This window comes from Seriola dumerili, unplaced genomic scaffold, assembly GCF_002260705.1.
Source record: "Seriola dumerili isolate Sdu_G_001 unplaced genomic scaffold, Sdu_1.0 BDQW01000043.1, whole genome shotgun sequence".
NCBI lineage: Eukaryota > Metazoa > Chordata > Actinopteri > Carangiformes > Carangidae > Seriola > Seriola dumerili.
The window spans coordinates 2543466-2569414 of NW_019174298.1; the positions used below are offsets into that span (position 1 = coordinate 2543466).

The 25949-nt window shown below is 37.6% G+C and overlaps 4 protein-coding genes across 5 annotated transcripts in view; 1 reads left to right on the forward strand and 3 right to left on the reverse strand.

Annotated features, from left to right (window-relative positions):
• Window positions 1–7485, reverse strand: part of LOC111217376 (embryonic polyadenylate-binding protein-like) — a 14251-nt gene extending 6766 nt beyond the window's left edge. The window contains exons 1-11 of one of the 2 annotated variants that reach the window (XM_022739213.1): window positions 7293–7485; window positions 6875–7068; window positions 6266–6381; window positions 5458–5597; window positions 5232–5326; window positions 4274–4411; window positions 3492–3587; window positions 2677–2928; window positions 1593–1680; window positions 1383–1502; window positions 1137–1283 (exon numbers count right to left, since the gene is read on the reverse strand). In XM_022739213.1, the coding sequence (XP_022594934.1) occupies window positions 1137–1283; window positions 1383–1502; window positions 1593–1680; window positions 2677–2928; window positions 3492–3587; window positions 4274–4411; window positions 5232–5326; window positions 5458–5597; window positions 6266–6381; window positions 6875–7068; window positions 7293–7485 (1579 nt within the window). Of the gene's footprint in view, window positions 1–1136; window positions 1284–1382; window positions 1503–1592; window positions 1681–2667; window positions 2929–3491; window positions 3588–4273; window positions 4412–5231; window positions 5327–5457; window positions 5598–6265; window positions 6382–6874; window positions 7069–7292 lie in introns of both variants that reach the window. The other variant, XM_022739211.1, reaches the window with a different exon arrangement.
• A 1509-nt stretch (window positions 7486–8994) lies between these two features.
• On the reverse strand, window positions 8995–13825 carry LOC111217297 (14-3-3 protein beta/alpha-1-like). The gene is made up of 6 exons (XM_022739089.1): window positions 13719–13825; window positions 12277–12578; window positions 12042–12165; window positions 11243–11406; window positions 10900–10995; window positions 8995–10804 (listed from the first exon to the last, which is right to left on the reverse strand). Exons 2-6 carry the CDS (start codon window positions 12568–12570, stop codon window positions 10748–10750), a joined length of 735 nt encoding a protein of 244 aa, XP_022594810.1. The 5' UTR covers window positions 12571–12578; window positions 13719–13825; the 3' UTR covers window positions 8995–10747.
• A 2020-nt stretch (window positions 13826–15845) lies between these two features.
• Window positions 15846–17867, forward strand: LOC111217330 (mimecan-like). Its single transcript, XM_022739145.1, has 6 exons — window positions 15846–16385; window positions 16473–16542; window positions 16821–16985; window positions 17077–17279; window positions 17386–17478; window positions 17620–17867. The coding sequence occupies exons 1-6, from the start codon at window positions 16287–16289 to the stop codon at window positions 17788–17790; spliced, it is 801 nt and encodes a 266-aa protein (XP_022594866.1). The 5' UTR covers window positions 15846–16286; the 3' UTR covers window positions 17791–17867.
• Window positions 17868–17958: 91 nt separating this feature from the next.
• smim4 (small integral membrane protein 4) lies at window positions 17959–22064 on the reverse strand. Its single transcript, XM_022739146.1, has 2 exons — window positions 21743–22064; window positions 17959–18647 (listed from the first exon to the last, which is right to left on the reverse strand). Exons 1-2 carry the CDS (start codon window positions 21897–21899, stop codon window positions 18556–18558), a joined length of 249 nt encoding a protein of 82 aa, XP_022594867.1. The 5' UTR covers window positions 21900–22064; the 3' UTR covers window positions 17959–18555.
• Between the last annotated feature and the right edge of the window lie 3885 nt (window positions 22065–25949).

Here is a 25949-nt window from a genome sequence, read left to right on the forward strand (position 1 = left end):
AAAAAAGGCATTAAACTGTCAAAATATGGTAAGTCTTAAAAAATTCATAGTTTTTACACCTCATTATACTACGTTCTTTATGCCTTATTATACTATGACTTTTTTAAGACTTACCATATTTTGACAGTTTAATGCCTTTTTTTGCCTTACTATACTATGAGTTTTTTTTTTTTTTGGTCATATTATATTTTGCCGTTTTTAACTTTTTTTTTATGCCTTACTAATAGTATGACGTTTCTTTATGCCTCATTAAACTGTTTTTATGCCTTAGTATACTATTACATTTTTATGCCTTACTATATTATGATAGTTTTTACACCTCATTATACTACGTTCTTTATGCCTTATTATACTATCATAATATAGTAAAGCATAAAAACGTCACAATATAGTAAGGCAATAAAAAATGTCATAGTAGAATAAGGCATAAAAATGACAAGAAAAGTCATAGTATAGTAAGGCAAAAAAACACATAGTATAGTCATTATGATGGTTTTTTGCCTTACTATACTATGACATTTTTCATAGTCATAAAAACGTCAAAAACCATCATAGTACAGTAAGGCATAAAAATGTCCAAAAAAGTCATAGTATAGTAAGGCATTAAAAAAAAAAAAAAAAAAAAAAAAAAATCATAGTAAAGAAAGCAAAAAAAAAAAAAAAAAAAAAAAAATAAAAGAAAAGAAAGGAAAAAAAAAAAAAAAAAAAAAAGTCATAGTATAGTAAGGCATAAAAAAAAAAATAAAATAAAAAAAAAGTCATAGTATAGTAAAGCATAAAAAAATTTGTATTTGTGGAAGGTGTTTTATATTTACAGATTACACATTTACACACTGATTTTCAATACGTTCACACAAATATTGAAACAAATCTAACCCCATAAATAAAAAAGGTATCCTGTGGAGTTTTTTTTTTACAAAGTCTAAACACATTGGTGATGTGTTAAACATTCCTGCTGCTAGTGTTCAACTGATCCAATAGTTGGTGGCAGTGCACGCCAAGAAACAAGTAAACATAGATATTCAATGCATGATTTTAAATGAACTTTGCAACCCTTCTATGGAAGACGGACTGACTTAATCCCTGTTTGGGTTTTAGTTATTTTTAGTCCTGGGTTTGTATTAGAATTAGTAGACAATACAACACCTGTAGTCTTGTCAAGGGTGCAGGTACAGTAACGACGTGCTGAGGGTTCCTCACTGCAGACGAGTACTTATACTGGCTGCTTCTGGTCACACCAGGCATGTCTGTACGTCCTCCTACAGTCTGGGTCCCAATGTTATCTAAACAAAGTCAGTACACACGTCACAAACTACCAACCACATAAACAGCGCATTTTAGAGGAATAGAGCTTATCCTGTTGTCTTAAATCAGGTACTCACTTGTCTTGTGTGTAGAGCTGACAATATGTGGAGCCTGGGTGGAAGCCTGTCTAACTGTAGCAATTGCTGTCGATCCACGTCGGGGAACAGAATTACCAATAAACTGGGTTGAGTAGGGGCCTAAAAATATAGAGACAACATTATATATGCAGTATATACTGCATATAGACATAAATATCCATGTGAACACAACACAAACTGTCCATTCACCCTGTGGTCTCGGAGGCTGTCCTGTCCAACGAGGTGCTGGCCTCATGTTGCTGACAGCATTGTGGTTGTAGAAGGAGCGAGTGGGAGGCTACAAGAAAAGTATCTGTTTAAAATGCATGACATCAAACTGCAGGTCAACCTCTAAATCATAATGAATATTTATGTGTTTGTACAGAACGTGATGCAAATTTAAACAATGACACAACTGCATACAAAGGGAAAGGACACAAATTTGCCCAGGATGGCGTGAATTGCCATGAACATGCATCTGGTCGAGCTGAAAATGTTTCAGTTTGAGTGAGAAAATTTGTGTGTATCCCAGAGCTTTATAAATCTGTTACATGAAACATACAGAGACAAGAGGAAAAACAAGAGCAACTGAATGGAAATAACAGAAGAAAGGGGGGAATTAAAAAAAAAAAAAAAATTGTGTGGAATTCCTCGACTGCACGTTAATCAACTTGGGTCCCAAACTGACACCTGCCAAGAACCAAAGCCCAGTTCAAATGAGTCTGTGACAGAGGGAGAAAAAACCAATGAGACCATCCATCAGCCATCACACATTACCTCACTGGTTTTTCAAATGTTTCCTGTAAAAAACATGTCATTTGGTACTAATTACTGGAAAAACAGAAGTTCTCCGACTGTTATTTTAGTTAGTGTGTTGAGTTTATTATTGATTTCCAGATGAATTTCCATGAATAAAATTGCTCAATTTAAACCCCAGTGAATATTCATTAGTAAACTTTCACATTTTGCATGTTCAGCTCACCTGCTGTTCTCTGAATATGAGTCTCAAGGTTGTGCTAGCTTAGCATTTACAAATAACTAAGTGGACCAACTGATTACTCTTTGTTTGACCTATAATAATTGGTACCAAATCAAGTTGTTCCTTCCAGGAAACTTCTAAGGAGATGCAGGCCTTTGCGAAGGAGGTGCAGATCAATAAGCTGGGGGATTTAGTTGACCAAACATATTTTCTGTATTTTCCAACCACTGATCAGGAATGGCAGCGCAATGAACAACTCATTCAAATTGTATTCCCTCTCCTGTGTCACTGTTCAAACATCCGTACCTGCGGTACAGTCATGTAGTATCCGGCCTGCTGGTACGAGTCGATGATCGGACTTGTCATGGTCCTCAGGGTAGCAAGTCTCTGCATGTACTTGTTAGTAAGGATTGCTTTACGCTCCTCCCTCCGCTGAGCCAGAGCCACATACAGCGGCTTGGTTGCAATAATTCTCCCGTTCATTTCCGTTACTGCTTTTGTTGCTTCCTCAGGTGAAGAGAAACAGACAAAGCCAAAGCCCTTGCTTTGAGAGCCGTCTGTCATCACCTACAGAAAACAAAGAAGCTCAGGTTCAGAAATATTTCAGATACTAAAACATTTCAGAACGCAACTGACAAGTGCCAAATTTGAACTCTAAGTTGTGTGTCCTGATCCAGGTTAAATCAATGGTTTGCTTCATCTGGTTATTTTTCCAAGGCAGCACACCCACCTTTGGTCTTGCCATTTTTATGGTATTTGTGAATTTGCTCAAAGCCTCTATTGTTTGATCAGTTGTCAAACATGGGGATGAGCCAGCACCAAATGGGAGCTTTATTTAGGCATATTTTTACACATTTTCTTCCTTGACTGTTGATGTGTAAGTGAAGTACGCTGTGGGAACGGTTTTAAAAGTCTTTGTAGTGCTATGATGATTCTCTCTATACTGTCAAAATAAACTGCTCTCTGTACAGAGGGCAAATATCAACATAACAGTCTTAAGTCTTTTATTTTAAAGGATTTTTTTAAAGGATTTTTTGTGTGCCTTATTACTTAACATTTTATTGGGCAGGCTTTTGATTGATACATGTATCTACTCAGACAAACACATACACTTTACATTATTACAATACCTTGGCACTGGTGATGGTGCCATAAGGAGCAAACTCCTTCCGGAGTCTCTCATCATCTATGCTATCATCCAAGTTCTTCACATAGAGATTCACCCCCTAGAAACAGAGAGTGACAAATGATAGGCTCATCCATCCCAGCTATTTTCTTTGTTTGTCAAGCTAATGAACATAAACATGTAGAGCAACAAATCCAAACTTACTTTCTTTTAAAAATACTAAGTGAGCTGGCTTCTCTGATATCTATAGGTTGTGTGTTTCATAGTTTTGGGCTGTAATGGAGTTAATGATGTAGTTTGGTCCTCACCCATTAAGGGCTTTGCACATAATGAGGAGGACCTTGTAATCAATTCTAAATGTAACAGGAAGCCAGTGCGGAGCAGCTAAAACTGGACTAATGTGCTTTCTCCTCTTGGTTCTGGTTATTAGCCGAGCTTACATTTATTCACCATTCAGCTTTTAGGGTCATATCGCAGATGACGACAATATTTTCTATGGTGAGATCAGTTGGGAAATTGCCATCTTACTCAATCTTTGTTGTTTTGAAACTCTGACCCATGCTTTTGTCTCAATCCAGCTGACTGGCTGAGGTTTAACTCAGAAGACCTACAGTTTTTTCCCCAGTGTATATAGATAAGGTCCCAATTGTGAACATTACTGAACCTTTAATTTCTTTCCACATTTAATATATCAACTCTAAAAATGTAAATGCAAGACCACAAACAATGAAAGTCAGCAAGAAGTCTTCAAAAGACAATGCCCATACGCCTACAATGCAGCCGTACCTGATAGCGCTGGATGCGGTCTTGTTTGATCTGGTCAAACTTGCGTTTGAGCTCTCCCTGGCGTTCCAGACGTTTCTGAGCCCGTCCGACGTAGATGATTTTCCCATTGATCTCCTTTCCATTCATTTCATCAACTGCCTAAGAAAACAAGAGGAGAATCAACATGTTCTAAAATGTGTCAACTACCTCAAATTATAGGAAAAGTAAAAGGCAATAATATTTAAAACTGCATTTAGTTCAATTTCCAGATCAAAACGGAATCAAATCACTCCTGGTTCCTTCTATTAACAAGCCCGCTTAAAATAGACACCTAACTCAGCTCTACACAGCTCTTAGCCTCTTTTAGCTCATTGTTTTAGGTTTTCTGGCCCACGCATGGACTGTCTGGCATCAAATAGAAAATATTTCCATACACCAATCTTGGCTTGTTTTTTTCCCCACAAGTCGCAGCGGACCTGTTGTTGTACCCACACTGCTGCTATTCCTGCTGCGTGTTGTTATTGTTTACTTGCCTTCTAATTGCCGTCTTCTTCTCTTCAATTTTGATGTAAGACTAGAACGCTTGTAGGGTTACTAAACTGCCCTCATCAGTCCCAGAAGAATCACATCTCCAATAACTAAGTATGACATCTATGGTACTGCAGAAAACCAAGTACTTGCAGAATTTATGCATTACTGATGTACTGATGTATCAGTCCTCATGAGATCCCTAGTTAGGAACATCAGATATCTTTTCGGCACACACACAGAGCAGACAGCTACTGGACCGTGAGGAGATATTCACTGAACTTGACAAAAAGTAGAGTCACTCACTCAACCTTCTGGACAATCTGAATTGTCTTGATTGTGTATGACTACAGTGATAGTCAGTGCTGCAGGTCCAGCCTAAATGTCAATATAATGGGCTGCTACGGTTGGCAGGTATCCAGAGTGGACATAGAAACTTGGCAAACACTACCTTCTGAGCATCCTCATGGTTAGCATAGTTTACAAAGCCAAATCCTCGTGAATGCCCCCTCTCGTCCCTCATCACCCGCACACTGAGAGTCCTCCCTGAGAGCATAAATCAGAGTATAAGCTCAGTGAAATGAATGTAAATTCTCTACTTTTCCACCAATGGTAGCAATTTATCAAATGGATTGACACTGAGCAGGAACAAAAAAAAAAAAAAAGTGATTTCTTACCAAATGCAGAAAAGACTTCCTTGAGTTTCTCATCACTGTAGTCTTCACCAAAGTTCTTGATGTAGACGTTGGTGAACTTCATAGCTTTGGTGCCAAACTCCACCTCTCTTTCCTTGCGAGACTTAAAGTGGCCAACAAAACTGGAGAGAGAATCAAACCCAAACACAACATAATAATGAAGGGATAAAAGTAAGTAAGTTTATTATTTTATTATTTAATTAACAGAAAACTTTAATGTTTGAAAATGTGTGCAGCTTCAGGACACAGCATCAATAACAATTGCTGAGGACAGATCAGACATCAAGAAACAACACAATTAAGACAACAGTCACAATAAATAAATAATTTTTGCATGAGATAACATTTAAGGACAACTTCTGTCATGAATGGAAGAAAGAAAGAAAAACGATTACACCGCATCCCTGATGGTCTTGCTTTATGCAACGCATAATTGCCTGTTCAGTCCTAAAATTACAATACACACAAAAGACAACAAACCTAGATATAGATCCTACCAATTCACTGACCTACACGGGGAGAACTGACTTTTTTCCCCCAGGATATGGGCCTTTGAGTTGGCAATGTCTGATTCCAACTGACGTCTACCTGTCTTTTGACTGAGCAAAAAAGACACAGAAAAAGTCTGAGACATCTGCAACAGAGTCATCAGTATTCAACAGTTTATATAGTTTACATACATATATTCTACACTACCCTTTGCCTCAACTTACTTTTTGAGAGCACATTTGCCATTTTTTGAGGAACAAAAAAACAGATCAAATTGAAGTTTAGTATTTAGTTCACTCACACTTTCCTGTCATTCAGCAGCATGCCATTCATGGTTTCAATGGCCCGGTTTGCTGCCTCCTGAGTCTCAAAGTGAACAAAGCCATATCCTCTGGATCCTTTGTCATCACAAACAACCTACAAAGACAAAGGCTTTATATTGCACAAAACTTTATAGCCGCAAAAAAGCCACTTACATTTGAGTTTTAAATATGTAGGTCTTTACAGGGCGGAGTGACAGTTCTGTGGTATCACTTTTTGATCTTCAGTGGAATATCAGAATCATTATTTTATATTGTTTTACAAAATTCTGTTGTCTAAATGAAATTTTCCAAGCAAATTATAGTCAAAAATGGAATTATTTACAGATATTTTTCTTTTACACATCTTAAAAAAAAGAAAAAAAAAAAGATTAAAACTATATTGCCCAGCCCTGCTCTGGTACACAAATTTTATCCTCACAATATCACACATAGAAGATAGCCGGGTGTGTTACTCAATATCAGCTTAATACTCGGTAACTATAACAATACTGCAACAATAGCTTATCACTGAAGAAACAAATAGCTGTTGAAGATTAGAGACTTACAGCAATTCTGCAACAGTCAAAAAGACGACCCAAGCCACTTACCTTGCAGGACAAAATATTGCCGAAGGCTGAGAAGGTATCGTACAGTGCCTTGTTGTCAATAGAATCATCCATGTTCTTGATGAAGATGTTACCCACACCAGACTTCCTGAGTCCTGGGTCACGCTGAGACCACATTATTCGGATTGGCCGTCCCTTGATAACGTCATAGTTCATTGTATCCAGGGCACACTCCGCTGAAACAAAGTTTGAAAGATATATTTTATTGTTGAGAACCCCGTTTAATTTTTAGAAAAAAATCTATTTACTGTACTATTTTTTTCTTGATATTTGTCACAAAGCACTGCTATTCCAAAGATGATTGAACTTCAGCTTCAAATGAAACTAAGAATTTACACTAAACTACCCAGTGTAATCACGCAAGTGATTTAAGTGGATTTGGCCAAAATTGCTACTTCACCATCAGCTGGTTGCTGGAAGTTTATGTAGGCATATCCAAGAGATCTGCGGGTGATGATGTCTCGGCACACACGAATTGACATGATGGGTCCAGCAGGAGAAAATTTCTGATAGAGCATGGCCTCTGTAACATCAGGGTGCAGGTCCCCTACATACAAAGAGGCGAGGGGATATGCTGGTCCACTGCTGTTCATCTTGGGTAACAGCTAGTTCAAGAAATAAGAAAAACAGTTATGAGCAATGCAATGTGTTTTTCTATTTGAATAATTTTTTATTTTTTGATGGAGAAGTGTTGATTTGGCTCCCTGGTTGTTTCTGAGGCTGCAGTAAAATTAGAAACTTTCAAAGAAAAATTAAGAAAAACAACAAACATTCACAGTGGAGAAGGGGAACCAGAGAATTTGTGGTATTTTGCTTAAAAAAATGTTTTGGTCGAGAGTCTGGGTACACTTTGAACAGGCACAGAAACTTATTTTTATATTCTTATATTTTGCCCACCACACATATATAAATTAGTGACAGTAGACAAAATATTAACAATGGCTCTCAATATAATTCAAGAATGTTAACCAGCACCACAAACTACATCCTCCAAAATGAGCGCATAGTTGAATCAGTGCCTCTCTAAAACATGAAACAAGGGTAGGCCAAATAATACACTTCTCTGTATAAACACAGTACAGTTCAACAGCACCACAAACTACATCCTCCAAAGTGATCAGTTGAATCACTCAGCTCCAAAACTGATTAATAGAACACTTAAAACTATAACTTTAATGGAGGGAGGATTTACTGAAGGACTTTTCTATTAGACTGCATTGGTTTTACCTAGGTGTACTTAATAAACTGGCAGCTGAGTATATGTATGATTAAAGAAGATCTTAATATAATAAACACACACACACATAGACTTCAGTATGAGTTTCTGGTTGATAAAAAATAAATAAATAAAAAATAAAAACACTGTACTTGAACTTCTCACACTTGGATTAGATTAACACAGAAGACTGTTCAAAATCAGTTTTCTCAACACAAAATGCATGTTTTTCTCCCCACACATCACTACGTTAAATGCTTGCATGAAAAGGTGCAGCGATCTAAAAATGCATATAGTAAGTTAACATTTGTTAAGTTAATCATGGCATAGCTTTACTTAACATCACACTTGGACAAGTAAATTCAAAAAATATTATTTGTCTTGTAGACGAAATCATTACGTAGCGCTAGCTAAAGTTGGCTGAAATCATATCCTTTCTTTGAGCACTGAACATCAAAATTAACAGATATTTGCTACAGGTGAACAACTACATTTCAGCAAACAAAAACAGATCTAAGTCGACTAAATAAACGTTACTTACAGCCTTTCAAATAACCGAGGCGTCGACTTTTGGTGTTTGGCTCTCAATGCCACAGATTCACTTTCCAGGCGGGAGGTTGTTTTCGTTTAATTATGACCGTGGAACACCTGCAGCTCTCCTCCGCATCGTCATTTCAATTAGGTTGCGAGAGGACATGATTAATTTGCGTGACACTCCGCCATGAAAACTAGTTCTTGCATGACAAGGAATAACCTCATATTTATGTTCGCTCTCTGGTTGATAACAGTGGTTTATGCTATATTTATGAATTAAAATGTGTTTTCAAGACTAAACCACCTCAATAAAATATTCCTTGTGAACAAAAATGAAGACGTAATTTGCCTGTTATCTTAAACGAAACTTTATTTCACTGAATGGTCTTTGACACTTTCCTATTTCTTACATGTATAGTGAAACTAGAATGGTTTTAAAGATACATAAACACAAAGCTAGAATTACACCAACCATTGTTTATCTCCATTTCGTCATTGCTTTTTAGAGCTAATCTAAATTTTCACAACCACGTGTGTGCACTGGGTAATAGACTGTTACAGAAGCAAATTTTAGCCATAAGACTTGTCAGTAAAAACAAAGCAAGTAGATACCTGATATACAGACAGGCTTCGTTCCACATTCACTAACTGCATTTTCATCAAGCATAATAATAAACTGACATGATTTTTTTTTTCAACAGAAATTATTTCAATTCATTGGAGCATTGTCAGAGTAAACAGACTGTCAGCTATAATGTGGAATGGTGTCTTCAACTACAATATGTGGAATGTAGTGGTGATACATGGTATTGTGACACTGAGCTTCTTTCCAAATTGCACCTTCAACATAGACCTGATTTTTGAGACGATCATTCACACCGGGTATCTTTAACAGCAGAGTGATGCACCTGGGCAAAAAAATGAGGTCGATATTTGCCAGTCGTAAATTCTTCTGGCCTAACTCGTTCACTTTGATATTTCTAAAAACAACAAGCAGATGCTGCCACCTAAACAAAAATAGAGGCTGCAAGAGAAAGCCAGGCACAATTTTTTTTTTTTTTTTTTTGGAGAAAACAACCGCTTTAAGAGGAATATTTTGCAAGCAGGGTTGATACAGTGTGGTAAGACATTTTCAATTAACATCAATAAAAGGTTACTTTAGGTTTTACATACAGATGATAGTCAATCTTGCAAAATACATGGAACCACATTTACGCACATACAATTTTCATTGTACTGAGATCAAGCAGCACCTGAACAGTGAGTAAAACTACAATGACAATTCATACTTAGTTCAAAAAAAAAAAAAAAAAAAAAAAAAAAAGGAGCACTGCCTTTCCAAAAGCCTAATAATGTGGAATGTCTTATGTCTGAACAAATCTAACATGACAATTTAAGGGGTCCCTTAAAACTTTGAAACTGTGAATTTGTGAACATGATCAAGGAGCATTACACCAAGATGTCAGTGTCACAATACAGCCTACCTCCTTTCTGTATGAGCCCACAGCAGAATTGCAGTTAGTTGAATACAGGATTGTACGTGTGTCTGGAAATTCAAACACAAAACTGTTTTGGGGTTGTGAAGCAAATGGAACGCCTACCATCACAGTGTTTGGTGGAAATCAACTGCCAGTTTAATTACCATACAATAAAACCTGTAAATATCATGAGGAATCACAAATAAGAAAAGTAACAAAAAAAAGGGATGAGAAATGCACAACAAACTAGCTGGGACAAAGGAATTTGGAAGGACGATTAGAATTCACAACACCCCCCTCCCCCCCCCAGACCATACACACAATCTTTCATATCCATTCACACTTGCTCATTCACTACATACAGACAGACACACAAAGCTGACAAAAACAACAGCAACATGGACTCACTAATCAATACAACATGTTTCCACAAAGTGACTGAATCTGCTAACAACTGAAAATTACCCTGTCACCTCACAGTGAACTGAGAGGGGTAAACTAGTTGGTCAGGAGCAATTCAGGCTGCTTGTCATACAGAAGTGGGAGGGGCTGATGGAGTGGAGGGGGATGTATATAAGCTGTCTGTGTTTAAGATAAGAGTGTAGGTGGATTAACAGTGCAATTCCATTAGTTTTCCCCGTCTCCGGTCTCTCCCTCATCTGCCTGGTTTTCCGATGTCCACAGCTGGAAACAGATACAGTACAGGGTTATAATTTGCTGTGAATAATAAATACGCCAGGATCAATCAGGGATAAAACAGCATGGGGTTTAAAACTCACAGTCAGGTTGTCCCTTAGTAGTTGCATGATCAGGGTGCTGTCTTTGTAAGAATCCTCGTTCAAAGTGTCAAGTTCAGCGATGGCTTCATCAAATGCCTGAAAAACAAAGATTAAACTTGTTATTTAATCTTGCATAACCTAACAGCATCCCCTAAACAAGGTCTGGCAGTGACTAAACAAAACTGTACATTTCTTTGAATTACTGAAAAATAAATGCTCAATGTTTCCTTCCAAGTAATGAAATGTTTCTTGCAATTCGTTATAATTACTGTCTTCAAGTCTTTACAAATATTACTGTCCTGCAAAACATTTCAAAACTATGCCTTTCAGCATCAATTCATACCGTCTTAGCCAGGCTGCAGGCCCTGTCCGGGTTGTTGAGGATTTCATAGAAGAAGACTGAGAAGTTGAGGGCCAGGCCAAGCCTAATAGGGTGTGTTGGCTGCATCTCCCCCTTGCTAATGTCAAAAGCTTGCTGGTACGCCTGCTGGGAATTCTCCACTGTATCTATAGCAGGAAAAGATAAAAAAATAAATAAGTCTCTGTTTACAATACATTTTAAAAGGAGTATTAATTGATTATTTTTTGGCCACTTGGGGGCAGAGAACAAGATATGATATTGTCAAGTAATTGAAATTTCAAACAATTGTCTATAAGCCGTCAGAGCAACACTAGCAATAATCTGGATGCATGTTTGTGTCCGTCTGGCAAATCTAAGTCCAATATTCAGTCTGCTTTTAGCTCTGTTTTAGTCTCCACAGAGTGCTGAGGAAAATATCTGGCTCTTTGGGTGCTAAACACTCTACTCTGTTCATCCATGGCAAACTTTATCCATCTGCCATTTGGTGCTGAGCAGGAAGCCTGTCATCTGAATAGCCTGTACAACAGAGATGGTTTTTTTCCCCCCCTAAAAACAGCTGCCTGCTGGTGCTGGATACAACACTGATGAGAGGTGTGAATGATCGGGGGCTGAAAAATGAAAAAATGCTACACAGAGCTGAGAGGAACTGATGAGTTGAGTGGTAATTCTCGGTGGGATCATCGCAACGAGAATTTTCACATTACACCATTATTTAATGCATTGTTTAAAAAAAATACTCATTTGTGTTAAGAGCACATGACTAAATACTGTGCTCACTTACCCTTCTTAGTATCCCCAGATGCAACCTCAGACAGGTATCTATAATAGTCGCCTTTCATTTTCAGGTAGAACACCTTGCTTTCAGCAGCAGACGCATTGGCAATGAGATAGTTGTCCAGTAGGCCCTGAAAACAATAAGTTGAGTTTTTCAGTAAAGTGATAGTTAGGCATAGGCACTGTCATCACATGTGTATGGTGCTTAAAAACAATAATTCAAAGACACTGGAAACTCTTACGAGCACATCATGGCAGATTTCCTGCAGCTCAGATTCAATCTTCTCCCGGTATTCACGTGCCATCTGCTGTTTTTTGTCATTGCCCTCAGTCTTCTGCTCAATGCTGGAGATGACGCGCCAGGATGAGCGGCGTGCTCCTACCACATTCTTGTAGGCAACAGAGAGAAGGTTGCGCTCCTCGTTTGACAGCTCTGCACCCTGCTCTGTCACTGACTTCATGGCTGCAGCCATGTCATCATAGCGCTCAGCCTGCTCAGCAAGCTTGGCCTTCTGTACCAGGTCGTTCTTATCCATTTTCTAGACTGAGGAAAAGAAAACACAGTGTTAGAAGTAGTTGGGTGTAGTAAATCAAGAGACAAGGAAGAATGTTCCACAATAGTCCTAACATTGTCCATTCACCATACATTTGTGTGATCTGAACTCTCATGAAATGATTTTATTTTGCTTTGGCAGACCAGGTCTTTTAAACAAGGAAACCGCCAGATTCTATGGAAAGTGAGGATAAGCAATGCGAACTGGGCCCCTTGGCAAGTGGGTCAACCATACACATCACTTGCTAAGGTTAGCTGCTAGTTAGACAGGGCTCTCCAATCCTATCTCTTCCGTTTCTTTATTGGCCTAATTTGATCTGAATAAAGTTGAATCCAATATGTCGAACAGTAATAGCAACTGCTGTAGTGTGAAATTGAATACTGGCTCGCTTAACGTTGTTTCAACCGACACTTGCTGCAGCAGACGAAGCCTTCCCGGGTCAGGTTTTAATGCCCTCCCCTGATGTTGCTAGCAATGCTAGCGGGGTGATGCGTTTCGCTCACTGACGTTAGCCTGCTAAATGTGACTGTAGATGTGATTCAACACTTATTTTATTCCTATAATACATTGTCGACCTAACTGGATTAGATAACGTTACTGGGGCTAATCTGGCGTATTCATGATAACGCAAACCGGAGTGGAGTGGCTAACAGCTAGCTAGCCACCGTCGTCTAATGTAGCGTTACCGCTATCTAACGGTAACGCTCGTTAGCTAGGCCAGCAAAAGCAACGACAGACTTTTCATTTAAAAACCACGGTTGGGCTGTTGGCAATCAACATTTGCCGTTTTTAATGATCAACAGAAAAGAAAATCTGGTCCTGCAATGTATTACGTTCGCGTTTAATTCATTTTCAGCAGCTGTGCCGCGGCCCGCCCAGGCTGCCGAGCCTGTCAGAACAAAGTGTCACGGAATCCGACCGTCGATTAGCTCGCTGGCTAGCAGCTAATGCTAACGCTAGCCAGCTAGCTAACCGACTTTTCACAAACCCAGCTAGCCTGCTCCATTAGCATGACGGGTTCTCAACGGGATCCAACCGGACACGATGAAACGGACATTCTAACATTGGGCTACGAATGAAAATCTAGTGTTATAACACGCTATTCATACGTGCGAGGTTACTATACTCACAATATTGGCGACTTTTAATCCTGCTTTTTTTCTCTCTCTCTGGACGATTCAGCCTCCGTCCTCCGTCTCGCTCAGCGTATCGTTCAGGGCAGTACCACTTCCGCTACACTGGCAGTTCTGTTTCCTCTTTTCTCACCACACATCTGCCTTACGTAATGCAGCCACTGCTCATATGCTAAATAACACAATTAACACAAACTTAAAATACTGCGTTTCAAGAACACGTTATGTGCTATTTCTAAATTTAACGGGTTGTAAAAAGGCCACACCACCACTTCCACAATACATCGGTTTATTCGGCTTGATGGTTTTACTTTACTTTATTTGTCTTTTTATTCAGTTTTAATTCCCTTTTTATATATATATTTTTTATATTACGTCAGTGGAATTGGTTTCATCTTTTTATATCCAATGTTATGATTTTGTTTTTAATTTGCTGCCCTGTGTGAATGACTTTATAACATGAGCTTTGAAAAGTTCTTGCTTCATAATTAATTAATGAAAGTCTGCATATTAAAGGATATGTCCACATTTAAAAAAAAAAATTAAAACAATAGTCAGGTGCCCATATGAACACTGGAACAGGTTTTTCTTGCTGTGCTCATTCCTCCAAAATGATTCAGAAGTTTATCTGAAGATAACATGAAGCTTCAGCAGTCTGAGTTATGCAAATCAATTTGATATTTTCCAAAGTTTGAATATTCTTAGTACTAAATTCCCAATTTTTTTGTATTGTTTTGTTTTAATGTTCCTTCACTGCAGCTCAGCACAGAAGCCCTGCCCAGGCAAACACAAAAATGAAATTTTGTACTAACCAGGCCGTAACTTTGGAAGATACTGACTTGATTTGCCTAGCTCAGATTTTGTCCTCCCCCATCACCTTCCTACTAAAACAAAATTAATATTATCCAGATGTTTTTAAAAGACCGAGTATACCTGTTGTGGACAAACAATTTCTAGCACTTCAGCTTTATCTTTAGGTAGCTTTAGGTATGTCTGCATAATTTAAACATGTAACAAAATATAAAGAATTATGGGTAGATAATTGTGAGATTCATATAAATAAATACATTTTATTTGTGTAGGAAAGCTGCCCTTGCTTTTCATCCTGCAGCACAGTTAAAGGTCAAGGTGAGTAGCACTTCTGGAGCTTGCAGAGCTTCAGTGGACACTTAAGCAGATGTTTGTCAATGCAGGGGCTTAAATCTGATACTCCAGTTTGAGGTTGGTTTCTGCTATCAATATATTTGCCTGCAGCACAAGCAATATATATGGCAAAACATCTTTAAAATTCATGACAGTTCAACATGCAGATTCCATATTTGATCTTTGCCTGGGTGCATGTAACCAATCATTTTCATTATTGAGTAATCTGTTGATCAGTTTTTCTATGAACAGATTCATATAGTTTAGGAAATGTCAGATAATAGTGAAACATTTCAGGTTCCCAGAACACAAGAGAACATCTTCAAATCGCTTTTGCTGTTCGAAAAACCACACAAAACCCAAAGATTTTCAATTTGTAATAATATAAAACCGCAAAAAAAATCTCACATTTTCGTACTCAATAAATCATCAAGATTAATTTTCTAGCCACCATTTAAGTGATTTATTGACTTAACGTTTCAGCACTCCAGGACGGTTTTATAAAATTCCAGTTTGAGTGGCCTTAAATGGTCAATCTAAGGATGCAGAGTAGCTGTAATGGTCTGTTGGAAAGCAAGCATGTTTTCCAGGTGAGAAGTTTGGACACCTCACATACAAAGTTGTTGAAAAAAAAAAAGGGGCTTGTGCTCATTTAACATTTACGAAGAAAAGCATCATCTGATGGAAAACTGGAGTTTCTGTCGAAGAATCTGTCTAACTGCCCAGCTGCTTGAAGGGAAAAATGTTGATCATGATTCGGAAAAGGAATATAGCATGTATTCTCGAAATAAGCTCAGAATTCACAAATGGCAGAATAATTAAGAAATGAACAAAAGAAAAATATTCCACAGGCTTAAAAAAAAGTCTGCTTCTTCATAGGGGAACAGCCCTCTCCTAAAGAGACAGAGTGTATTAACTGTTTTTAAGTTGTTATCTGAATAGAAGTATTAAGTTGAAATACGGACAAATAGTTTTCTCTCTCCAGTTCACCGCTTGCTTTGGCAATTCATTTCAAAAACATCTTTCACCATCAGTTACTGGAACCTGGGACCACTGTTTTTCCAGTAAGAACATTCCTTTGTTACTGAAAGTAAAATTTAAAAGTGGTGTTCATTAGGTTCACTTTTCAATTTTAATTGTAACTTTCCATTCCATATGTTCTACTCACCAATAACAGACACTATTTCTGTCTGTTTGCTGCACACAAAAAAACCCAAACAAAAACAGTACTTTAGTCTTAAGAGTCATCATGACCACTGAGAGGGAGACAAACACAGCACCTATTGAGTTAAAGTTTGTTTCCCTGTCTTACTCAGCGGTATTCTGGCAGCTTAATAAAAACTGTATGGAAAATTTTTCTTGCTCACATGTACCTCAGATCCTTGCCTAGCAGACAACACTCTCTTCTCTCACCAAGACACCATGATGCAATTAAGGACTTTAATTTTCACATCTGTTGTGCTCCCGTGGATACTGTCTTCTGCAGCAAAAGATGAGTACGTGGAAGCAAGAAAACCTAAGGTAAAAATATCTTCTGGGGGTTACACACTGTGTGACAATAGTTTGGAGGAAAACTACAGCTATTATGAAGATTTCTTCTTTTTGCAGAGGGACATTGTAAACCTTCCCGACTATGGCTTCCTTCAAGACACCGACCCAGCAGTTCCAAAAGCTGATGGTAAGGTTTGTTTAAAGAGATAAATAGTTTTCAACAACTGTTTCAAAGCCGATTATGCAACACTTGCTGAGGCATTCTTCCACATTTTTGTGAATGTAGCTAAAGCCCATATTATGTAATAATGGGGCCGATCAAGTGTCCTCATCTAAACTGTGTGTAGTGCATTTTAAGCTGCACAGTCACATTGCTGCGACCAATTAGTTGACAAATACAAAAAACTGTTTGTGTAAAACAAATAATAACTAAATGATTTAGGAAAAAAACCTGTGATCTTTCAGAGTTGCCAACATGTCTACTGTGTGTTTGCCTGAGTGGATCTGTTTACTGTGAGGAAGTGAATCCTGAAATGTCAGCCGTCCCAGCACTGCCAAAGGAAACTGCATATCTCTATGCACGTTTCAACAAGATCACAAAAATACGCAATCAAGACTTTGCGGACATGGGTAAATAGAAATAATTAAAATATTCAACTAATTCTCCTCAGGTGAATGTCATCTTTCAAGGTTTCTCTCCTTTCTTTGATTTTTTTTTCAGCCACATTAAGAAGAATTGACCTAAGTGGGAATCTCATCTCTGAGATAGAAGATGGAGCTTTTTCCAAACTTCCTAATCTTGAGGAGCTCACTCTTGCGGAAAATAAACTGACTAAACTTCCTACACTTCCCACCAAGCTAGTCTCATTCAATGCCAATTTCAACAAGCTTAAAACCCAGGGTGTAAAGGCAACTGCTTTTAAGGTAAGTAAGAATGCGATAGTAGATTTGTACTTTGGATGTTTGGATGTGTGATAGAGCAAATCGAGCAAATTGCTCGATCCATGATATTGGCCTTTTGTTGTTGCAGAAACTCACGAGACTGGTATATCTTTACCTTGGAAACAATGAACTGACAGCAGTGCCCCAACTTCCAGAGTCTCTTCATGTTGTGCATCTGCAAGTAAGTTCATCTGTAATTCACCAAAATCACAGAAATTAATCAGACCTGCTCTGTAGAAGCAATTAGATTTTTCTCTCTCTGCGGAGCCAGTACTAGCTACCTGATGGGCTAATTTTGTGCCTTTGAATCGGTCTCCTGCAGAACAACAAGATCTCAGCAATAACAGATGAGACGTTCTGCAAAGGTAACACCAGCCATTACATCCGGGCCAACCTGGACCAGGTGAGACTGGATGGGAACCCGGTCAAGCTGTCAATGCACCCTAACAGCTTCATCTGTCTGCAGACTCTCCCTGTCGGATGGTACAACTGATATTACCAAAGCATGCTTTTGACCGAGCCAAACCTTAAGGGGGGAGGGGGGTTCTGTGTAAACTGAAGGATGCAGATACACAGATAGTAAAAATACCATTTACAAAATACAGTTCTTAAGTTACATTTTATATACTCAAATCTACCGTACAGTTCAAGACATCATACGTTTTTTTTTATAATTAGAAAGAAATCATATAATTATAGAACAGATTTGAACAAGTGGAAGAAAGAGCTTGTGTTTTTTGTTTCTTATCAGCGCTATCTGCCAGATTGAGACACATCTGTGCAAAATTTATGTCTATAAATACAAAGGCTCATTTTGTATTTTTTCTTTAGTTACAATTTGGCTGAGACAGTTCTGTCTTGGCAGGTGCTATGCAATGTTTTCAACTTAGCAGATCGGCAGGCTCACTGTCAAATAAATACTGAGACCTGGACATGGTTATCGTGAAGAAATGAGACCATTTGTTGTGATTTTTTTCCAGCATTTATCTCAAACCATTTGTATTATCACTGCTGTATTGCTAATGTTTCTTAAACCAACGACCATATAAACAATAAAACCTGCATGTTGGAAGAGAATTCTCCTTCAGCCTTTCACTCTTAACTCTTTATAACTGTGATACGGTTGTTGTTGTTGTTGTTGTAAGCCAGTAACAAATTTTAGTTTATTCCAGATTGTCTGAAACAAATAAGAGAGCAAGAGTCTGAGAATGTGTCTTTCAACAACACATGTGAAGTCCGCATCAAATCCGATCATCATTCACTTGGCTGCAGGCTCATTAAGAGCTATCAGTCCATCTGCTATCTTCTGCTGGTACTCCCGTTCTGATCGTTTTCTCCTGTAGACATCATCTGGAAAAATAAATAAATAAGAGACTGAAATAAGACACCTGCAACAGGCAGTTTTAATACAGGTAAAGCTGCATTGAATAAAACAGTGCCATATGGTGGGCTACTGAGACTACATTGTGGATGGCTGATGTTTGCCATCTGTGTCTTATTAATAATAATAGAGGACAGTTTGATATGTCAAAGTAGGAAAAGTACAAGTGATACTAATAAAATTAACAGTGGTTCTGTTCTGTTCAATGACCTTGCAAGCTATGACAGCGTGAGTGAGCCAGCATGCACACAATAGACGTTTTTCTACAGCAGATGTTTTGACTTGTCATATTAGGAAAAGCAAAGGTGTAATTAAAAACATTCATAACAACAGATTTAGATCAGACAGTTCCAGGGTGCCGGTATCACTGTCTCAGCTCACTGGAACACTTAACGGCACTGAGCCATCCTTGGAGAAATTTGTTTGACCTGTGCTTTCCCTCCTATGACAAGTTAAAACATCTGTTGTGAAAAAGGTCTGTACCAGGATTCTGAAACTGAAGCTGGTGAATTCAGTTATAATGCTTTTTGTTCTCCTCCACTTCTGTTTTTCCTTCTGTGATATGTCAAATTTCTACTGTGAATTATTGGTTATCCTGCAGACCCTTTGAATGAAAACAGGAGACTGTTTTCTGCAGAAGAAACATTTCTCTGTGTCCCTACATAGCCTCACAATACAACAGGATCAAATTTGCAGGGCTGCTCTTTTGTTCTTTTTTGAGCCTTTTTAGTTCTCCTGAAATGGCACATTTGAGCACATCTGGAATATTGTAATATGGGTTCAGTGAGAGGAGAAACACACCGGGGCTCTTTTTCTTTTCAGTCTTATGACTGACCCTGTGGCATATTTACTCTCTACAGGTATAGCTAAAGATACATCAGTAAAAAATCAGCAATGTGATATTGAGTGCTTAAAAAAGTACATTTACTCAAGTACTGTCCTTAACTACATTACGTTTACTTGAGTATTTCCTCTTTATGCTACTTTACAGTACACTAACAGAATTAGTGAAATATTAGTAGTGGAAATATTGTGCTACATTCATTTGACTTTGAAGACTCAGATTTGACATGCAAAACATGATCAGTTTATAAAATATGATGCACTGTTAGTACTACTCAACTGTATATGAAGTGCGACACTGAAATGCTGCTTACACATTAATGCATCAATGTTATAGCTTTAACAATGATGTCAATTAGCCGTTTTTTGACAGAAAACTAAAGTCGATGACTTGCTGAAGCCATTAATCACGAAGAAATGCCAAACAATCTCTGGATCAAGTTTCTCAATCGTCAAGAGTCAATGTTTAATTGATTAACCAAAAAATTATAAATATTTATTGATAATCAACATTGCAGCCCTGTAATACATACATCATCATAATAACAATTTTTTAATACTTCTGTGCAGAAGTCACATTTTGAATGAGTATTTTTTAAGTATTTTTACATTGTGGTATTGCTACTTTTATTTAAGTAAAGAATCTGAGTAATTCTTCCACCACTGGTGGTAGTATGTACAGTATCTATATAGTCTGAGATTTTTATTGTCATATTATCATGATATTCAATAAGTTATCTTTTTCTGGTTTTAAAGTCTGCATAAGAGTTTAATAAGATAAATTCCCATTAATGACCTGTTTGATGTGACTGGGTTTCTGCAGGTTCACCAAGTTAAATTAAAGACGTTTTAATACCTTTTTAATGGTATATAGAATGAAACAGTTATTATCCTGTTTCACAGTCATACCTACTAAAGTATGAATAACATCAATGAAAACCAGTGGGGATGGTATGGACTGGAATTATTGACCAAGGACATGAATTTATAACATCAGAGGTCTGGAAAAAATAGCACTGTGGATTTTCCAGAAAGGTTGTGCTAAAATTAGGTACATTTTATAAGTAACATTACTGACTAAGGCAGGGTATTCCAAATATTCAAGACCTTTGTAAATTAAATTAAACACTTATTAATACTTAAAGGTCTTTCTTTGAAGAAACAAGACTTTTAAAGACCTGCAGTCACACCAGATATATCATCACAAGTCAAAATATGAAAAGGTCGGTAAGAGTGTTGGGGTCCAAATCTGTATACAAGCTTAGTCCTACCAGTGGGCAAGGCTGGATTACCAACCAGGCAAAGAGGGAAACCACCCAGGGGCCCCAAAAGCCTCAGGTTTACTCCATATCATTTGGGGCTACATAATTTGTATAATAGCAAATAGATCAGAACTGTTTGATTAAAAATATAAACTACGACAGGTCAGCCATCCTCCATCTTGTGGGTCTGGTCTTGTAGAGGGGCCCCATGTCATAATCTAGTTTTATGTTTAATCAAACTGCTTCCATTTTCTGTGCATTAACACACAGAATCACAGAAAAAATGAAAGCAGTTTGATGATGGAGAACACAGGGAATGGTATTCAGTCCAACTAACAATTATTTTCATGATCAATACATCTGACAATTATTTTTCATTTTCATGCTCAGTATATGAAATGTCACTAAAAAGAGAAAAACAACATATCAACATATTCAAATTGCTTGTTTTATCTGTCCAACAGTCAAAAAGCCACAGATGTTGAGCTTTACTAAGATTAAAAAAAAACTTGCCAATTAATTTACTGTCAATCACCTATTTGATGAATCATCTTAATAGTTTCTGGGGTGCTACTTGGGTTCCAGGCGCCTGATGAAATGATGAAACATGTACAGTGGGGGTCAATGAGAGCCCAACAACAAGATTTTGCCCCGGGGCAACCTTGGAGATTTAACTGGCTATTGCCAAACTCGTGGTAAACACACTGCACTGCTGCAACATGGGAAATTTCAAGTGTGGTAGCTTAAACATCTAAAGTTTGAATAAGTAGCTTGGCATGATTTAATACAATAAGGAGGGTCAGAAAGTGTTAAATGCAAATCAGACGAGCAACGTAACAAGTTTTGACACTGAACAGGTACATCCGGAGGCTAACCGGCTAATAGCCATCAAGCTAGCTGGATACCAAGTTAAAACTAAGGCTGTCGAATAGACACTCAATTTGTCATTTTACACTCACAGAAAGTCTCTTTTCCTATCCTCACGTTGATCATGATCCACTCCATGACGCCTCCGATGCAAAAGAAGATAGGTAGGAACCTGTACGTCCCAAGACGACGTTTACCTGGGACCAGGCTCAATACATATTTTAGGTTTTTACTCCTGTGAAACATCATGACTAACGGACAAACAGAGTCGTGTGTTGTTTAACTGTTTACGGCACCGTGGCGAAACTCTGGAGGTAAGTAAGGACAGAGGAGCACGGACCTTTTACATGTCCTCTACAATATTATGAAAGCAATGGACGCGAGAGGGTGCGCTCGTTGTGTGATCTGGCGTAAAGCAAATGAGCGGAGTAGTCTGGATAGTTGAGAAAAACCGGTGGCAGCTCGATATTGGAATTTAAAACAAACGCACCCACACAGAGTCGTATTGCTGCGTTCATGTCATATCGTTTAAACCGGAATTATGAGCAGAGGACTGGGGAAAAACTTTAATGAAAGCCAGCGTCCGGTTCCTAATTCTGATTTGGGGATAAAGGGAGTTTCATCGGGGACACCGATGAAATTAAACATACATGTCATGTTACATCAAAATAAAATCCAGTATTTATATTAACACGCCGGATCTGGCTACCTTTATTAGAGATATACACTACTTGTTTGTGTCTGATTTGACTTGGTAAGGAACTGCTACAAATACGCAGTTTAGGCTGTTTTTGTGTGTGGTGTGGTGGCTACAAGGTTAGCCAAGCAGAAATAAGGGGTGCTTTACTTAATACTATTTGCCGACATTCAGTGAATACAGCATAACATCCGGTTGTGTGTGTCTGTGTGTGTGTGTGTGTGTGTGTGTGTGTGTGTGTGTGTATGTGTGTGTGTGTGTGTGTGTGTGTGGTAATGGAGATATAATTTGGAGATAATATGATGAAATGTATGCGTTGTGGTTTAATTATTAAACCACTAACACTGTAAGATTAATGTAAAAGATACAGCTAAACAAGGGTTTAAAGGTCACATAACGTTAATAATTTTGATATTATAATTTTTTTCTGAGCACAAATTAGTGAAATATTTGCATTATAATAGTCATAAAACTGATTCATTTTTTTAAAAATAAAACAGAATTTTGAATAATAATAATATCATATATAATAATAAATAATAGTAATAAATAATAATAGGTGTTCCAGAGACATTGTGGCCTTTTTTCTGCATAAGTAACACGACAGAAATAATATAGGTGTGTTTAAATAAGATTACGGTCACCATAGCCTGGCTTCCTTGAAAGTTTGTATATAAATAAGTGGCCACTGGTTCAGTACTGACACAGCAAAATATAGTCTTTGTGGTCAATGTTGAATTGCTGAAATTGGATGTTTCTGTTTGAAAGCTTTTGGTCTATAAATTCCTGCCAATTACTGAGAAGTGATGCAAGGTTAAATCAAATGTATTGATTGATGAACTCAGAGTGTGTCGAAATCAACTTTGGACATGAATTCTCACATCAAAAACTGTGGCGATTTGTGCCCAGCATCCATAGGATTTATATAATTTATTTAAGGATTGCATTAATGATATATGATAAAATCATCAAATGATGTTTTATAAGACAACAAAACTACAAAAAGGTTGGAGGGAATTGTTTTTGTTTCTTTTTTTTAATTTGATTTATTTTATTATTCAGGAATTACCCATCTCAAATTTCTTTTAAACAGCTTTTTGATGGGCAATGGGGGCTCATGTCCAACATGCCAGTCTAATGCCTTCTCTACTGAAATTCAATAAATAATCTACAAAGTAGGTCACTAGGTGGAAATCAAATGGTGCTGTAGAGTTGCATTGGCATACAAAAGAAAAACACATTATAAACAGTAAGTGTGTGAGAAAGTAGTTTCAACACCGTTGGCAAATTCTTTCAGTGCTTTGCAATAAGTACTCTCATAAACACATTCATTTTCACCCAATTAATTATTAAAACTGCAATTACAAAAACATTTTGTTCCCAGCATTTAATTTACTCAAAGAAATTAGTTTTCTAGCACAAAAACATTATTGAAAACAAACATTAGCAGCCATCTTTTAATTTTGTGCTTTACAGCAGAAAGTAAGTGGTAGGAGTAGTCCAACTGGCAGCACGGCACATGTAAGACAGAGTCTCTCATTTGTATCACCATCATAAATGTTACTTATGTAACTTTGCCAGAAGACATTTTGCTCCCCATTGTAAAACGTATGCTGCATTATTCTGACGATGCTAATTAGCTTCCGATTTCTGCCAATTCTGCTGTTGAAGTGTGAAAAATAATTTACAATACTGACCAACCAATTTGCACCCCTTATGGTTGTGAAAATGTGTCAGACATCCAATTAATGGCTTAATGCCATTTAAACCCACTTTCTTTCTGAATCCTTTATTGTTTTTAATGAAAGCAAAAAAGGATGATTTGATTGTGTTCTCTGTCCTGACAACATAAGTCCAGATCAAAAACCTTTATACTTAGACTGGTAGAATGTACCATGGTAGTGTTTTTTTTTGTCAGTGTGTTGTGTTATTCACACAGATTGTGATTAAAAAGTAGCTCTCAACATTTTTGTGAACTTGGGTACATACAGTTGTAAAGTGCTTCGCAGCTGTTGGATGTTAGAATAGCTGCAACACCATATGAGCTCTAGCACAAAATGTCACAGAGTTAAGGTGAAAAATTAAACTATAAGAAAAATTTAATGACTGACAAATAACACAATGGGTTATTTTTGGCTGGGATGACCAAACACATCACTGTTGATATGAGCTCTAAAGTGTAACAGTATGACATCATACTGCAAAGCACACACAGCAAATACATATACATATACAAGACCATCAGACACATGCATCAAACTACTAGGGTCTTTAGAAATAGTACCATACTTGAGATAATAAAGAGCTAAAAGACTAAGTTTAAGATCTACTGTCAACTCACCAGAAAGTAATTGGGCTAAAGACAATTATAATTTATTATCATTATCATTATTTTTAAAAAAGTACACTCCTGACTCCTTGGGATCCAAAACTCTCTTTTTGTCTCTAGTCCAGAATGTGGCTTAAGCTGTGACCAAGACATTTTTATAATCTCTTTTTTTACTTTTTTCATCCAATTGTGGTCTACACTTAAATTCATGGATACGTGTTCACACTCACTTTTATTACTGACTTTGAGATAAACGGTTGTAGTTTATTGGAAGCACACTAAATCAAAATTATTCCTGTAAAAATCAATGTACCCCATTTTTTACCATCATTGGGGTATAAATATAGTGTCCCTAAATTAATAAAATCATAACTACAGGGTCTTTCTAACTTCATAAAAAAAAAAAAAAATTGTCTTTGTTTTATAACCTCAAAGGATTAATCATTTTTCAAGAAATATCAATATGTAACACATAAAAGAAAGTGTTTATACCACGATAACACTGTATTTAATATTAACTGTCTGGACTTTGAAGTTTGTACACTGTAACACATTGATTAAAATAAGAAAAAAATCATTATTAGTGATACATTACTGAAACAGAGGTCAATTTGTTTCTTTTTTGATGATGATTTGGTGTAATATAAAAAGACAAATGTCACCCACAATTGTGCTCTAACTCAGTCTTCAACTTTGTGAGCTGGTCTAACAGAAAGTCCAGTGATGCTCCACTGTGTTCTCGTTTGCACGCTCACTCATGTGATGCACACGCGTGTTTCGATGGTGAAGCCTTGTTTCATAATGTAGTCCATGAGGTGAACCTTAAGGACACCTCTTGGTGATAGTCACATGGTCCGAATGTGAACGACACCTGGCAGTCTTCTAGTGTCCATCATGTGTTTGTTCCACTTGGTGAAGTTTTGTTGGAAAATACCTTCCAGCAGGGCGTGAACCTTCGTAGTAATGGTTAGCTGGTTGATAATAACAGCGACTGGGTTTGAATATTTTCGACAGTTTCCGAGTGCTAGAGAGCTCCACGACCTGCTCGAAGATGTCTGGAGGGTACAGCGGCTTTGGATCCGTCAAGGCACTGGATCAAAGGTTCACATCTGGTAGAAGTCCGCCTCTTTCCTCAGGAGGTCTGTCTCTGTGAAATCCACAGGGAGGGTGAGCTCGGACGTCCGCAGGAAGTTCAGGATGTACCGGAAAAGTGTTCCATCACGATCGATGAAATAATTCCCTTGGGAGTCGCGAGTTGTGGGAAATCTCCCCT